Source organism: Micropterus dolomieu, linkage group LG21 (assembly GCF_021292245.1).
Source record: "Micropterus dolomieu isolate WLL.071019.BEF.003 ecotype Adirondacks linkage group LG21, ASM2129224v1, whole genome shotgun sequence".
Taxonomy (NCBI): domain Eukaryota; kingdom Metazoa; phylum Chordata; class Actinopteri; order Centrarchiformes; family Centrarchidae; genus Micropterus; species Micropterus dolomieu.
The window spans coordinates 10,418,391-10,435,271 of NC_060170.1; the positions used below are offsets into that span (position 1 = coordinate 10,418,391).

Here is a 16,881-nt window from a genome sequence, read left to right on the forward strand (position 1 = left end):
CTAGTTTGCAGAGGTAAAGCGTTGCAATTGTACTATAATGGAGTCTACTGTTTGCTTGTTACTATTGTGTATCCAAAGAAGGTTAAAATCAAGGGCCACTGGACTTGGTTGAAGATACAAGAAGATGTTTCGTCCCTCATCCATGCGACATCTTCAGTTCTTTTTGACTGGTAGGGAAACTAAGCTATTTAACCACAGTGGGATTGTTTGCCAAGATCATCGATACCGCTGGTTTGTTAGTGCTCCTGGCTGTTGTAACGACAGTCGTTATGGTCGTTTGAGCCACCTGAGGCCAAGTCTTAACGACCATCTTCACCTGAGACCAAAAGTGAACGTTTGTTAAGTTTCCTGGGAAGTGATGAAAGGACAGCATTGTAAGTGGGGGATAAGTGGTGGCGTAGACCCCCTCCTTTGTTAAGTGACGGCTTCACAACCCGGGTGTAAATAGCTTCCTCACCTCTTTCAAACCGTCCATCATATCTAAAATGTGCACCTGGTGGTTCTCAAACGAGTGTCATGTATTCTTCAGATGTAGGTAAACTGCGTCTTTATCTGAGGAGTTGGCCCTTCTGTGTTGAGCCATGCGTTTGTGTAGTGGTTGTTTAGTCTCCTCAATATACAGGTCTGTGCATTCCTCACTGCACTGGACCACATACACTAGATTGCTTTTCTTGTGTTTGGGTGTGCGGTCTTTGAGGTGTACCAGCGTCTGTCTTAGTGTGATCTTGGGTTTAAAAAAATACAGGGATGTGTTTTTTGTTGAAAATCCTCCTGAGTTTCTCTGATACTCCAGTTACACTTACCGAATCACGACGTTGTTGCGTTTGACCTTCTATTGTGTAGTGGTGTGGTAATCCTGATGGGTGTTTCACCAACAGTGTTTTTAGGAAGCCAACTGGCAAACAATCATTTTGTGCTTTATTTATAAATAATGAAAGCATAAAAAAAGCATATCAGAAAACATAACATAAACTGACTGTGTTATAATATGATGTGATATACAAGCTTATCGATACTGCTATTGAGACTAGCAGGTCCTATAATGTAAGGTTATGGCTCGAGCGTCAAATATGGTTTAACTTGGAATGCGATGAATAAGAAAACTAAGGTTTTTTTATTGATGACACCGAAACACTGTAATGTACTCTGTCTGCTCCTACACACACACACACACACACACACACACACACACACACACACACACACACACACACACACACACACGCACACGCACAGGTCAGCAGAGAGAGAGGCGGCGCCGTCGCAGTGGAGACGGTGAAGTTAAGTCAGCTCCAAATTACTCGAGTTGACGGCAGTTACGCTCATTACTGTAAGTACGTACAATAGAACCTTCATGAGTAAAAAGACAATACTTTATCAGTACACCTGTATGTAAGGTAAACATCTAGAAAGGGTTAATTTAATCATCTCTGTCCTCAATCTGTCATCCTCTGTGTTTTATACAAGCACAACTAACGTTAGCTTGGCGTTAGCCAAATGTTACAAACAAGATAAATTGAACGCTGTCTTTCATAGACTGTTCTGTAGTCTTAAAATTTGGCACATTGTTAAAAACTCAGCTGCTGGCTGAGACAAACCAGCCGCTCCTCCTTCGTCCAGGTAACATTACTGGCAGGCAGTGAATAACAGCAGAGAGGAGGAGGAGAGACTGATACAGACTGAGTAGTCACTCAGTATTGTGATAGCAGATAGTTTATCTGCTATTGTAAACATTAATGTTGCTGCTCTAGAAACAACAGTTGTATTTAAAATATTAAAGTCTAATCCTATAATTAATTTAACAACAACCAGGCAGTTAATATGCACACTTCAATATTTGTTTATTTATTGCAAGCGATATGTCACCTCAAGATATAACAATGTTACTGCACATCAAATATTTTCCTCATGCCGTGCAGGCCTACCTCATGCCTGTTGGGTCTGGTCTTACCAAATAACCGTCACCAAATAATAGTAAAGTATTGATAGTGGTATCGATAAAGAATCGGATCATTAAGCAGTCTCAATAAGGGTATTAATATTTATAAAAATTAACGATCCCCATCCCTACTCAGGAGGTAGGTTATAAACTCTACATACCCTACAGCCATGCTCTGTGAGACTGTACTTGAGCTAAATGCTAACATCAGCATGCTTACATCCTCATAATGATTATGCTAGCATGTTGATGTTTATCAGGTATAATATACCATTTTTTTTACATCACAATTTAATGTGTTAGCATGCTAACATGTGCTAATTAGCACTAAACATAAAGTCCAGCTGAGGCTGATGGTTATGTCATTAGTTTAGCAGGTATTTGGTCATAAACCAAAGTATTTGACAAAATGAAATCAGATGAACCAGATGATGGCCTTAGGTCAAGTGATGAAATATGATTATTAATACTAGATGACAGTTCATCCTCAGGGGACCATGAATGTGTGTACCAAGTTTTACAGAAATGTATCCAATAGTTGTGGAGACATTTTAATGCAAAAAAACACAAAAAACTGTCAAGCTCATGGTGGCAGTAGATGAAAAGTCAGGAAATCACCAAAGTGGTTGACTGACTAACTGACCGACATTACCACCCATAAAGCCATGCTGCTAAGTGTGTAGAACATGGTCTGCTAAACAAGTTGGTGAGCTAATAAAGCGGAGGTCAATTTTATTTGGGTAGTGTAAACAAGAAAATATAAGAAAATGCACCTTTTTTCTTTCTAGTGTGTTTTCGACCAAATAAAATAAGCTGTACAATACATGTGGTGACATACCTTCAGCTTGTTCAGGCATAAAATGGAAAATGGTCTGTATTTTTATTGCGCCTTTCCACTCAAATTGCTTTTAGACTATATCACGTCCGCCCCACTCACACACTGAATGGCAGGGGCAAAGGTGCGTCTGCCATCAGGAGCGATCTAGGGTTCAGTATCTTGCCCAAGGATACTTCAACATCCAGACAGGGGGAGCTGGGGATCGAACCACTGAACTTCTAATAAGTGGACGAAAACAATGTGCACACACTCAGTGTGACGCAGCTGAGGCTAAAAAGACCAGTGACCCGGTATACAGTGTCACGCTCTACCTGAAATTTGAGAGACTGAAGCACCTATATCCAGGATTGGCTGAACTGGACCTGGTAGTTGAATCATACATTTTTTATTAGCAGACTTTCAGACACAAGGTTGTCTTGGGAATAAGAGCCAAGGCACATGAACAGACCATCAGAGGCTGCTGCCCATCTGGCAGCAAAGAAGCATGAACCAATTTCTATATAGCCATGCAGATTTAGAGGGCTATTATTTTCTGGTGTGTTGATTCTGTCACAGCAAAGGTAGTTCTAGAGAAAACATTTGGGGTTATGTGTTTGGAATTGAATTTTGAATTTTGAATTAATACCCAGCCCTGTGTCTATACCAACTACTAACTGGGCACAACATATACTAGGTGACATCATTTGCTGACACCCAAGGAAGGACGCAGGTGGAGCTGAACCCTAGTGAGTTCGGCTCACTTTCAGTTAATTGATGTTAACATATAAACACAGACAGAAACTAAACCAAACTACTTCAGGGATGAGATGAGAACTTTCTTGTGTTGGGGAGTCCTTCCTTCTTCTCCGCTCTCTCTCTCTCTCTTTCCTCCATGGTGTTGTTGGACAAGGTCATATTAGATGAGATCTGCCTTCTTGTTGTTCTGCAACCAATCAATAGGACAATTGGCCACCATGTGACTGAGGAAACGCCACTGGCTCTCACAGATGAGCTGTTGTTCAAGAGAACTTTTTGCCCTTGCACACATGGACAGATTATGCCACCTTAAGTCCTGGAGGCAGCAGTTTTCAGTCGTGAACTTTCTGGTTTGACCTTATAGACAGAAATTACGTCTTTATGAAGCTTTGGCAATGGAGTAAGTTGGTAACATTGATACCATTTATACATTTATGCCAAGGCAGCTATCCCTTTTAATATGAATGGTTTAGGGCAATCAGCAAGAAAGGACAACTTTATTGCAATAATTGACAGGATTTTTGCATCATGATCTCATCAGATTGACCAAAAAACGGACATGTATATGTGGTTATTTTATGTGTGAACATTTTCACCCACCCCTACTCTTTATGTTGATGACCTAAACTGATACTGATTGGTTTGATCCCATGAGCAACACACTATTTCAGGGACTGAAGCTGCATCCGTAATTAATAATCAGTGCCTGGACAAAGTGGACAGAACCTTTTGACTTTTTCATCCCCCCACTTCACCATTGGCAAGTATGTTAAGGACTGCGTTAAGAAAAATAAATTAGTTGTTTTCATTCCCCACCAGGCTTGGCACAGAAAGAAAAAAGTCGGTGTGTGTATTTTTATGCTCAGCATGCAATGCATCTATTTCACACTGTGCACAGGACAATCGAAGCATCAGTGATGGCTAAAAGCTGCATCAAAGCACTTTTTCCTACATGATTAAAACCATTCAACCCATGCCTTATTGACTGCAGTCACTCACCCCACAGGGGACATGTTTTTTGATGCCAGCGCCTGCGATTTCTGTCTAGTGCTTCACAGTTCTTCATAGTATGTAGAATAAACAAAAATAGCAAGCAAGAATTATTTCAATAAAAAAATTCACAATGTCTATATAGTTTTTTCACGTGAACGAAATCCTTACCTTGCTTGATGTAAATGCTCATCTGGGTGTACAAGATGGTGATATTAATTTAAAATTTCATGCCTTTTGGGGCTTCATTTCTCATACACATGAAATTACCAAAGATGCCAAGCTACCTAGAATATGAACAGAGATCAAAATCAAAGTTTTATGCTATCTTTTATGAAGGCCCAAGTTGTGTGATATTAAATACATTAAAAAAAGAAATTATTGAAGATATAGTCTTATGAATAAACAAAGCATCTTTTGCAGTAGTCAGCATTTCCGTAAAGATTACAAGGTGTGCTGAATGTATTGTCACAGTACAAATACTCTGTCAATGAAAGACAATCACTACTATTTTTTTTTACCATTTTCAGTCATCAGTCTTTAACCTAATAATCTGACTGCCATTGTTTTTAATTTCTCACATTTAAGTTGAGATGTGTTTTAATTCAAAGGTCTGGAAAGAGGCAGAAAGCTTTTTTTTATTATACTGTTTGAGTTTCAACTTATCTTTGATTTCAGGAATATAGAATTGACATCTCAAAGTATCCTATCTCTCTTTTATTTCTGTGCAAAAACCAAATCTTTTGAAGCTCCCTCTCAGTTTTATTTCCAAACAGTGTAAGACACAGGGGAGAAGGTGAGTGCCATCATCTCCCATCCACCATCCACAGTTTGGTAATTTGTTCAATTTCATTGTGTTGTCAGTTGGCTTGCTCACTGCGTCAGGCCATCTACAGAATATTGCAGCCTTATGAATGAATAAAAGGGGATGTTTAATTATATATATACTCTAGCTACTGTGTTTCATCAGTTTCAAGCTGAAATCTATTGAGAGAAATAAACCAATAGCTGCCGCCATTGTATATCAATCAAAGATGACTATTCCCACACCAACCTGCCTCAGTTTTCTTTGATACCATCAAGGATATTTCAGACTTCATGACTTCCTGTAGGACTACTTTGACCACTAGTCAAAGGCAGAATTATTTCAGTGACGGCTTGGGAACACATATTACCATCACTTCTCTGCGGTCTTCCCATGAGCCGCTGTGAGATTTTGATAAGCAAGATATCATTAAGCTTCTCCGTTAGAGCGTGACATGTTTTGAAATTGAATCATTTTAACAGGCTGAACAAACGAAGCAATTGACCAGATTTCACCCCACAGACGGTGAACAGACAATAATGGGTTGATAAAAACTGTTGATGGTAAAGATGGAATGAAAATGACAGTTCAGTCTTCCCTAAATAGCTGATCTAATCCATCAGACACCTCAGGAACATACAAAACCTATTCCTACTGCATCACATTAGATCCTTTTGTGGGATCCTGCATTTCCTAAGCCTTCAGTAAATCTCCTTACACACATATGCAGCATTATTAACACCAGATACCCTTTCTTATCACATAAAAACAAACTGTCTCTACAACTTAATTATATGTTAACATTATGTCCAGCACATCAGAAAATGCAAAGTTTGTTTTAGTTATTTAGGTATGAGGAGTTGACTGTTGAGACTTCAACTTTGCTAAAGAGGCAGTGCAGATGTTCCAGCTGTGCAGTGGATTAAGTGCTTTAAAGTGAGGCATCTAATTCTATAAGGTGGGGAATATCTATTTAAATGGATTATCAAATGTGCTCGGTAGGCTTTTTACATTTGGTAGTCCATTTATATAGATATTAGATACATGCCACCTTTACACAACCGTGTGAAACTCGTACATTGACAAAATCATTGTAAATATTTAGCAGTCCTAGGTAGAAATATAAACTGTTCAGCCTCATGTGTATCTGTGAAGTCAGCAGTAAGCTTAAAGTTAGCAGAATTTGCTGAGGATGAGTACACTTGTTACTACTACATGCTAATGGTTACTACCACTAAATGTAAGTAAAAAAGCCATGTTTCACTGATAAAAAATATGTTTTGCTTAGTTATTTTAATTAGCTTTTATATTAATTATCTTATCTAAGATCATATAGTTTTTGTGTACATATATCTGGCAACAAACATCCTCAAAAAGAAGGAAATGTAATGCAACTATTAGACATTTTTATTCATAACAACCAAAGAGAAAGTCAATTTTTCCAAACTTTTCCCCTCTGTCAATCATAGATATAAGGTAAGAATAAACGGTCTCCCAGGACAGTCCTTTACAAAACAAAGTCTAAGAGAATAATCAGTGTCTACCAATTACATCGGGGCACTTTGTTAAAAACATATGTACCATTAATTCACACACATCTTCTAACCTATATCCAGGTGATAATGACTCTTTGGATGAGCCTCTTTCTGTATTGTACTGCAGAGTCGTAATTGACAAAGTAGAGTATACAAGTGAACAAGGTGTCTCTTACTGAGAAACTGAATTGGGGTTGTGTGGACCCCCTGTCCAGATGTGGTCAGTGTTCCTGGAAGTTCTTGTTTCCTGGATTTTTGACGTTTATCTGGGATTATCAGTATTTTTAGTAGTATTTTAGGGCTATTAGACACGATTTACATATGAATACATGTTGTTTCAGTGTGTGATAACCCAGACACCATCATGTTATGAAATATAGATTTTGCTACTGAATGGTGCCACTGCATAGCAATATTGTTGACTGTATTTTCTTCTTTGTTCCTTTTGTAATGTTAGGCCTACTGTCTGCTTTTAAATCGCTGCACCAAAGCAATAAGGCACGGCAAAGTGTTGAAATCAACCTTTGAAATTATAGACAGATAATGTCGAGATTGCTCTTCAGTTAAAAAAAACGTAGCATGTCAAAACTTAAATCAAGTGCTCTGAAATACATGTTAGCAGTCTGGTTATTGTTAATGTTAGGAACATGGTTTGAGGATGTTAATCCCAGAGAATGAGGCCAGACTTGTGTGCAACCTGAGTATAAATAAATAAATAAAACGATCCAAGGTTGCTCTCTGCTCTATCTTTTGGTGTGAGCGCATGGTAACAATGAAATGCGCCTTCAGGTGAACTAATCTGGATATTTATCATTATATAATGTTTTCTAATCTAGATAATGGCAGCTGGAACAAAAGAGGACACTGTTTAGAGAGTCATCCAAAGTGTAAATCCAAGTGGGGCAAAACTAGAATTTGAACCCCCCAATTCCCAGAGTAAATTCCACCCTTGGGAAAGCATAACGCATGAAGAGTCAATTGTGTTTTTCTGAGGTAGCACTGAGAGTGTTTGAGCATTTTCCCTCTTGGATGCCACATAGCAGGGTTACTTCAGACAGGCTTTTCTTCGCTTTTTCATTCAAATATTCAATCAGTTTATTTCCTCTTTCATTCTTCATTCAATGTTAAAGAGTTTTTTTGACTTCAGTATCAGTTCAGTTTCTTGATTGTTTACATTTTTAGGACAGTTTGTTTGCTTTCCTTATATTTAAATTATTATTTATAGTATATCATATTGGTTTTTTTTTTTTATTTAATTTCAGGTCCAGTCATTGTATTTGTGGTAGAGATGGAATTGTTTTAAAGATCAGTGACTTTAAAATAGGTATTTTGTGCAATAGGTGTACATGATCAATGATTTTATTTTAAAGCCAGGACAAGCCATTATTAGTGGCCTTGTGCCAAATTTTTATTAGCATTGCTGCGCCAAAATCTATATTCCCTAATGTCTGTCTTTGCTTAGCATTGTGTGGTTCACTTCTTGTAAAATGTGTCAACATTTGTGGTTTGTTGACAAACATGGGCATTATGACTCAGTAGGTGTTAACTGTCAGTGGCAAACAACAGCACAGAGAAAGAACATGTTTAATTTAATTTTGGCAAGGTTCATTAATAATCATGAAGTGTCCTTCCTTCCACACTGAATGTCCGGCTGTACCTGCCCCTCCTGCTATGTTTGTACTATCTGTTTCCTGTTTTTGCCATGAAGCTCAGCATCACATATATCATCACAATTAATGATGCATATGTGACACACAAACACAGTACATACACAGACAGAAATACACACGGATCCGTCCTACTTAAAGAATAAGTTCAACTCCCTAACCGATGCAGGTAGTGTGAGTTTTATTTGCTCATTTACGCCTGCCTGTGGATGGAATTACTTTTGTGGGGCTCAGAGCACTGAAAAATAGTTGAGACATTAGGGACTATTTCTTTGGTAGTAAGTACTTAGACTGAAAACTATTGATAGCAAAGTCTGTTGATCCAAAGTCACCAGGATATTGTGTTTTTAAAAAATGAGCTGCTGTTTTTGAAATGTAATTAATAGGGTATTACTTGAATTAAGCAGCCATACAATAACATTGCCTAAATAAAACAGAATGAAATTCATCAAAATCATGATCTATTTAGTGATAAGTAAGGAAAATTAATAATTTCTTACAATAACCAGCATCCTCCTTCTCCTGATGTCCTTCAGGTTATGCTCCAGTCACAGGAATGTGCCACCCAGTCCGGAGCTGCACCCTCAACCATGAAGACGGCTTCTCCTCAGCCTTCGTTGTGGCTCACGAGACCGGACATGTGTACGTTCTTGTTATGCTCTTCCTTCTTTTTCTGTCTAGATGTTTGAAGCTCCTAAACTCACAATTCAGTTCAATTCAATTTTATTTATATAGCGCCAAATCACAGTTATCTCACAGCGCTTTTCATAAAAGAGCAGGTCTAGACCGTACTCTGTGATGTTTGCTTTGTTTTCACACACTCCTCTTCCTAAAGTAACACAGTCCTGTGCCAAAATGATGGTCCTTCTGCTTAATACCACAGCTATACAGCTAGCATGTTAAGTGTGAAAATGTTCCCGGAGCTTTTTTCCCTGTTATCTCTATAGCTGTGTTTCCACCAAAGGAACTATACCTCAGAACTAGGAACCTTTGGAGAAACTCACTGCGTTTTCACCGAAGGGACCAGGCTCTAAATTTAGTTGTTAGTTTGGGGGGGGGGGTCTAGTAGCTGGTGAGGTGCCAGTTCACCTCCTTGGCACTGCCAAAGGAGGCCTTGAGCAAGCCCCTGAACCCCCAGCTGCTCTCCACTCTGACATGTCTCCGTGTGTTGCTATGGGTCCTGTTTGTGCATGTGTCTTTCGGACCTGTGTGTAAATACTAACATAATAATAACAGAGTTTCTTCTTCTTCTTCTTTCCAAAATTACCGGTACTTTGCAATGAATTTCTGAATGGGCGAGAAGAGGCTACTGGCTTTAACTGGAGAGAGAATGTCAGGTGTTTTTCTACGACAGCTCCTCTCTTTTCCACCTTGTTTGCAAACCAATAAATCACAATGAACAGTCAGATAGCCACACAAGTCTTGCCGATGTCCGCCTGAGATCGTACATCGGCATTAAATGTATTTCTGGGAAATAGCAGCCAGCAGGCAGCGGTGTGTTTACAGTGAACAGCTGATGGAGTTACGCTAAATACTGGTTCCGAAGTTTTTGTTTCAAGTTTTAATCAGTCAGTAAGTTTTTGCATAAAGCTCGTTAAAATCACGTTTCTCCGACGTTCAGGCGGACACAGACGTGAGTCTGGCCAGCTGATCTGCAGCTCTTGTCGGCTGGAAATGTTATAATAACCTTCCAAACTGTCGCAGTTTTATTTTTGTGTTGCTCTCTCACACAGCAATGGGCTGAAGGAACCTTTTAGTTCCTTGAAAAGAGGTCCGGGGACTTAAAAGTCGCGGCTTATGTTAAGTGACACAAGGGATCTTTAAAGAAATGGTCTTTAGCACTCGGACTGTTGCCATATTAGCCTTTATTAAATTTCATGTTTTGTTTATTGAACACATGTCTGAAAACACAAGTGCTCAGTCACTGTTTGTCATCATGTCCCCTTTTCCTTTTCCTACCCTTGTCTACATCTTACAAATAGTCCACACTTCTTGCAACATATTTCACTTCTGAAGTACAGATCACACAACCAAAAAGTGTAATGCCATCCTTACTCTTCAATAACAAAAACAGCCCGCTGTCTAGCCATGATGTGTCGGCTAGAGCGCTGGCTTGTTTCCTTTGTCTCTCGTTCCCTGCAGTGTAACGCCAGTCAATCTGGCAGTCTGCCAGCTGCTGTCAGTCAGGCTCTCCAGACGAAAAGGAGCATTTCTGATATTCCTCTCTTCCTTTTAATAATGAAAACTATAAGATAACATTTAAAAACACGTTGACATTTTTTTGACTACAAAAAGAGATGACTGATTTTCAGTTGGACTCCAGTTGGAAGAGATCAGGACTTATAATTTGGGGGAAAGCTGGTCTGCTCTCGACAGTGCCAGAGTGTGGACATCACCTGTGAAAATGGTCTATTTGTTGCAGGTTTAGTTTGTGCTTGTTGACAATGAAATTATTTGGAAAGGGAGGCAGGATAGTGGTGTAGAGAAAAGAGAATCTGCCCTTCAGCAGGAGCAGCAGCTGTTTGACAGCGTCAGAAAGGATCTATCATGCTTATGTCCCAGAACGAGACTCCAAATCCTCCAACTTCACAGTTGTTGCTCTGTAGCTGTCCCTGCTGCAAGTGAACAGACAGTTTCATCTTCAGGGATCAATATACTTTCCCAGGGGAAAAAAATCATGTAAAAACAATGTGGAAACCAGGTGCTGTACTCTAAACATACAGTTTTCTAGTGCTACGAGGAAATTCTGAGACAATTCTTAGAATTACATTTCAAAATTAAATCCTAGCACAGTAAAAAAAAATAAAAATAAAAATTGAGAGAATGAAGGATGCTATGTGAAAATCTGAGTGCCCTGGAGACAGAATAAAACAATAAAATGCTTAGATTGTGCAAATATGTTTGTGTATGATTTTGATCACAGATATGTTTGCATTTCTTAATCAATAATCTCAATGTCATCAACAGTCCTGTTGTTCAGGAAGAATGAGCATCATAACTGTAACTCTCCAACCAAGGGAAAGGGCCGTCAATCCGTCAATTAGCATAACAACAGACCTAATTGAATTGATGAACAAATCAAGGATGTGGACAGTAATTCAGAGGGCTGGGAACAGACAATGATGATTGAACACTTGTCTCTTCCCTGCTTTTGCTGCCAGCTCGCTCACCACGCAGCTGGTCTCAACTGCCACGTCACAATCCACTTTTGTTCGCTGAATTTAAGGTTTTCTGCCTGGACAGCACTTGCTATCTTCCCTCCTTTCGTCTCTCCCTTATTCTGTATACTCCTGCACATGTTTAGTAAATTAATGATTGTATTAGCTGGGGAATAGCAGTTTTCTCCTGACAGATGAGACAGTTTTCTACCTCTTGTGAAACAATCTGAGCTCCAAGTTGACCTTTCTTTATGGTTTACAGAGACGATTTGGTGCGAGGTGCCCCCGGTGGGGGTCATGTCAGTTTTCCTAAACTCCTCCTTAGCTAGGGGTTACTTTGTAATTGCTTCTCTCAAAACAGAGATCTAAGCACTGTTTTTAAAGGCCTGAATTATTGCACTTTTACCTTCCTTTTGAAAAGTCAGTGCTAAACATCTCTGCAATGGGGAAGTTGATTAAGGGCGGTGGAGATTCACGATCTGCTGTCTCCTCATCACCGATGCCTCCAGTAACTACTAGCAAAGAAAAGGCGCAGGCACGTACCTTCTTTGTTTTGAATTAACCTGTTGCCATGGTTAGGGAACTTTTGTCAGATGTGACTTATTGAAAGATGTCATTAAGTAGTGTCAGATGACTACTGAGGCACGCAGTGTTAATCCGATGGGGAGAATGGGGCAAGCTGAGTCTTTAATCAAGACAAGCCACCCCTTGTTTCTAAGTAACCAGACATCAAATTAATTATGTGACCATAGATCCAGGAGGAGTAGATTTGTGCGACTTTAACAATCTGGCCTAATTTCTTTCAGTATGTTTATCTGCATACACCTCATTTTTTATGTTTTATAAAGCACTACATGAGCTTTGTAATGAAAATGTAGATCATTTGAACACATAAGTGCATCCTAATAATATTTTAGATTATTATGCCAGTAAAATACAAAGTTTAAGCCTACATAGGCTCAAAATCTCTTTGGACAATCTTTGTAGTATCCAAAGAAGAGTCAGAGGGGACTTAAGACTTAGATATTTAATCAGCAGCAAATATATCAGAAGACAGGCAGGGTGATATTGAAGAGACACACTGAGGAAACCAACAAAGAGGAAGTCGTGAACAAGATGTCAAACTCACTCACTCATACAGCACATTGTGTTGACAGCCAGGTTATCTAGGTCTATACCTGGTTCTTTTGTTGTATGAAAGACAATCTGTCACCATCTATGTAAGTGATATAGATAAGGTTATAAACTCCACAAAATGAAACAGAATCCAACATTTTTCCATCAGAAAGTGTAATTTCCCATCTACAACAGGCCAAAGAGAAAGCACATGACTTTTTTTAAAGCTTGTTTGTGTTAGAGAGACTGTCAATGCCTCAAGACAACAAAGATTCAACAAACTTCTTGGAGAGAAATCAGGGAGGCATTGGGATGCAGCAGGGAGGAGGCTATGAAGACCTGCTTTTCAGTAGCATGTTTCGTTACAAGCATACTTAACCCTTAATCCATTCTTAGGTTCAGTTCCCCGGTAACTGTAACAAAGCACAAAGCAGTAGAGCTAATGCTATGACTTTCTGCACACCGATTTAGAGTAGCACCTAAATATAGACTCATGTTTCCCTTAAGTTTCCTGATATACTGCTTGTTTTATTTAACCAACAAGAAAATGAACTAAAAAGTTCTGAAACAAACCAAACCAGTAAAGTTCAGTTCATCCCAACATTAAGAATTTGTATTCTAGAAAATTCTTTGCATTTTATGTGAAAAACTAATTTAAGTATACAATGCAATGTTATTAAAAACATTTGAGCATGAAAGTTCATTCTTGACCTTGGAAATAGTAGTTTGACAAAAAAAAAAGCATATTTTTGCTGAACAGCACATTAAAGGAGATATTGTAGTTCTGTGAATCCTATATGGTAGCTTTGCATGTTCAAAAGTTTTTCAGTCTTTGACTGACTCTTCACGTAGGCCTTCATTTCAGCCTCTGTCTGAAACAAGCTGTAGATGCTCCTTTCTCTCCTGGCTCCCCCTCTCAAAGCCCAGCGTCTTCTGATTGGCCAAGACCTGAAGCATGTTACCAGGCTGTTGTTGTCGGGTACAGACAGACTGAGCGTTGGTGTGCCGTTGCTGTGCTGTTGCTGTGTGGAGCAAATGACCATATGTGGAACACTGGCTACGTCTGGCTATGTATGTCGTAGAATGGAGCTGTTGGTAGTAAAAGCAATTGTTCAAAACAGAGTGTTCAGAACAGGAGGAAATCTTAGGGATTTCTTTTAAATACTTTTGTCATGGGGCGCTGAGTGCAGGAACTGAGGTATGGACCCAAAAGCAGACTGTAGGCGAGGTTGTTGCAGTTCGAATAAAGATTTATTGACACAAAAAACTAAACAGACTTACGCTGGGAGCACAGCGGCAAATGTCCAAACAAAAGGTATCTCCAAACAAACATGATCCAAAAGGAAAAATCCCAGAACAAAGTATAACCCATGAAGTAATCCAAAAATGCAGGGAAGGCACAGAACACTCAACACAGACGACGCAAGGACGTGACAAGGACTGAAGACAACTGAGGACAATATATACACTGGTAAGCGAGCAGGGAGGGAAGCACAGCTGAAATACATCAGGTAATCAACCACAGGGACAAAGCTAGACAAGGACACCAGGTACAGAGGATTACCAAAATAAAACAGGAAGTAAAGTTCACAGGAACACACAAGGACAGATCTACCAAAGTAAAACACAAAACATGGAAAGACAGCAAAATCAGGGCACGGACAGAGACGGGACCAAACAGGAGACAAGACTACACTAAAACATGGAGATATAAGACTAAGGACTAGGACACAGACCATAATGATAAAACACAGAAGTACACAGATCAGGAAAACACGAAAGCACAGGACTAAGAAAATAATGGCAAAAAACAGAAACCCACAGGGAAAAAATACAACTCATAACAACTTTAACCAAATCTTTTGAAGCTTTGGCCATGTTTAACATGAACATCTAACATTGTAACATTATAGCCATAAAATGTGGAAAAGCATAAAAGGTCTCCTTTAAAATCCCATTTCTTCCCTACTTCAACTGGTGGGGTTGATTTTAAATTTGTGTGCAGAATCGAGTCACTGCACCATATCTCATCTGAAATAATTATGACAAAAAGAAACCATGCACGCTTTGTCTAGTATGTTTTTTATTTATTCATTTATTTTCTTATTACTTGAAAGAAATTGCATTCCAAAGCATAATGCGCATGACAGCAGCAGGGACAATTTCACAAGCTGATACTGCAGCTGCAATACCGCTTCAACACTTTCTACAAATAACAGAATAGGAATTTATGTTGGTTACATTGGAACCCACTGTATTGAATCCTCATCTGCTGACAAGTATTTATTGATGCTCACTGTGTGTTAGGAAAACATGACCTCCCATTCAGAGCAAGGACAGTACAGGACATGTAGCAGTACTCAACCAACACATCAGGCTCTATCAAACCTTTTTTTGTTCATTCAGGCTGTGCCATGTGTTGTAGGTCGGAGAACAACAAAGAAGACATCCTTATTAGTGGCTGAATCCAAAATGTGTTTTTTAATGATTAGAAAAAACTTTATAACACTATTAAACTCTTTGGTAATCTATACTATTTTTTTCACAACACACAGCATTCAACTTTCAAATAAGGAACTCCGTTTACTAGGTTTTAATGTTATATTATAGGGACGTATTTGCCAGGAGAGGCAGGTATTGAAAAGAACATAATCTCAAAATAACTGATGCATCAATGATTGCTAAAGCCCCAAAAAGCCACATGCAGTAAAAACTCACAAAAAGAGAAATGCCATCTTTCCTCCTATTCAAACAAGTTCTTTAACAGTTACATTAATGATCCTGTAAATTCACATGACAAGCTAAGTTAGCGGGGTGTAATTACTTTTCAAAACAGAAAAAGTTTGTTCTCTCAAACCCCCCAGCTGTAGATGTCCGTACTCTATATACATCTGTACATAAAACATCATACAAGGTTTGCAGAATAGTTTCTTCAGTTTGAAATTTTACCTAAAATCTATGTGAAGCACTTTTTCCATCAAAGCAGAACAAAACATCATTACATCCATTTGCTGATCATGGGAACTGTCGAGAAAGCGAAGCAATCTGTGAATGTGATCTATATAATTATGCAAGATCATGGACTCCATGGTAACTCAGTGATCTCAGTAACATAGCTATTACTCGCATGTCACTCACCCTAGTACCTGGACAGCTCCTACTGCTATCTGGCTGCTGACGCTTCAATGGAAAAGGGCACAGTTTAGCAGACGTTTTGTCCCCTCTGCCATGCCGCGCTAGTTTATAACACACCATATATTCTGTACAAATGTATTCATGTTGTATTATTACATAAATGTAGCTATGTTTAGAGGCACACATAATACACACTCTGTGGGAACAAATTCCCCATTTGGGGACAATAAAATGAATCTATCGATCTATGACCAGATGGCGGTTACCAGAATTTGATTTCCACACGTGGATTCATGTTGTGCGCTGACCACCAAAATTCTCCACCTGTTTACTGCTTTTTTGTTTTGTTCGTAATGAGTCAGTGTGAACCGGATCAGAAATAAAAGGCCCTAATGTATCAATTGTTTTCCCAACAAACTGAACCAAAGTGCAAAGTCATATCAGGAGCTTTGTCTGCACTGATTAAATATTAACAACAGATGTAGTGAGCGTTCCCATCGGGGTCGCAGTAATGACACCCTGCATCTGAAACTCTGTGGTGTTTCACACAGTTGCAAGCAGAACATCTGGCATGTCTATTACTAGTGCAGTACAATGTAGCCACTGGCAGGTAGAGCTCTTTGCAATGGAGAGTTTTGCTAGATGAAAATGGGTGTGTGCTTCAGTTCCTCAAGTGAACAGTTTTCTTTTTTTCAGTACTGATGACTGAAAGTGTCTGTCAACATATTTCTGTCCTGCCATGGTAATACTAATCTACAGAGGAACAGGGATGCAGAATGTGGTCGGCTTATCAGTACCAGGCAATATCTGCTTATATACTGCATATTGGATATGTTTGTGGATGGTTGTGAATGAAATAGTGTCTTCTAGTTAAAAAGTGACATTTACAATCTTACGTCTGAATGGATGGTGGTAATCTCTACAGTACATATGTGCACTGGTAAACCCAAACAGTGTGACAAG

At 39.0% G+C, this 16,881-nt stretch overlaps 1 protein-coding gene across 1 annotated transcript in view; it reads left to right on the plus strand.

Moving 5' to 3' along the window:
- adamts3 (ADAM metallopeptidase with thrombospondin type 1 motif, 3) overlaps positions 1-16,881 on the plus strand; it is a 173,126-nt gene that overhangs the window by 95,650 nt on the left and 60,595 nt on the right. Inside the window, exon 8 of the mRNA XM_046035379.1 lies at positions 9,046-9,151. Coding sequence (XP_045891335.1) covers positions 9,046-9,151 — 106 coding nt within the window. The remainder of the gene's footprint in view (positions 1-9,045; positions 9,152-16,881) is intronic.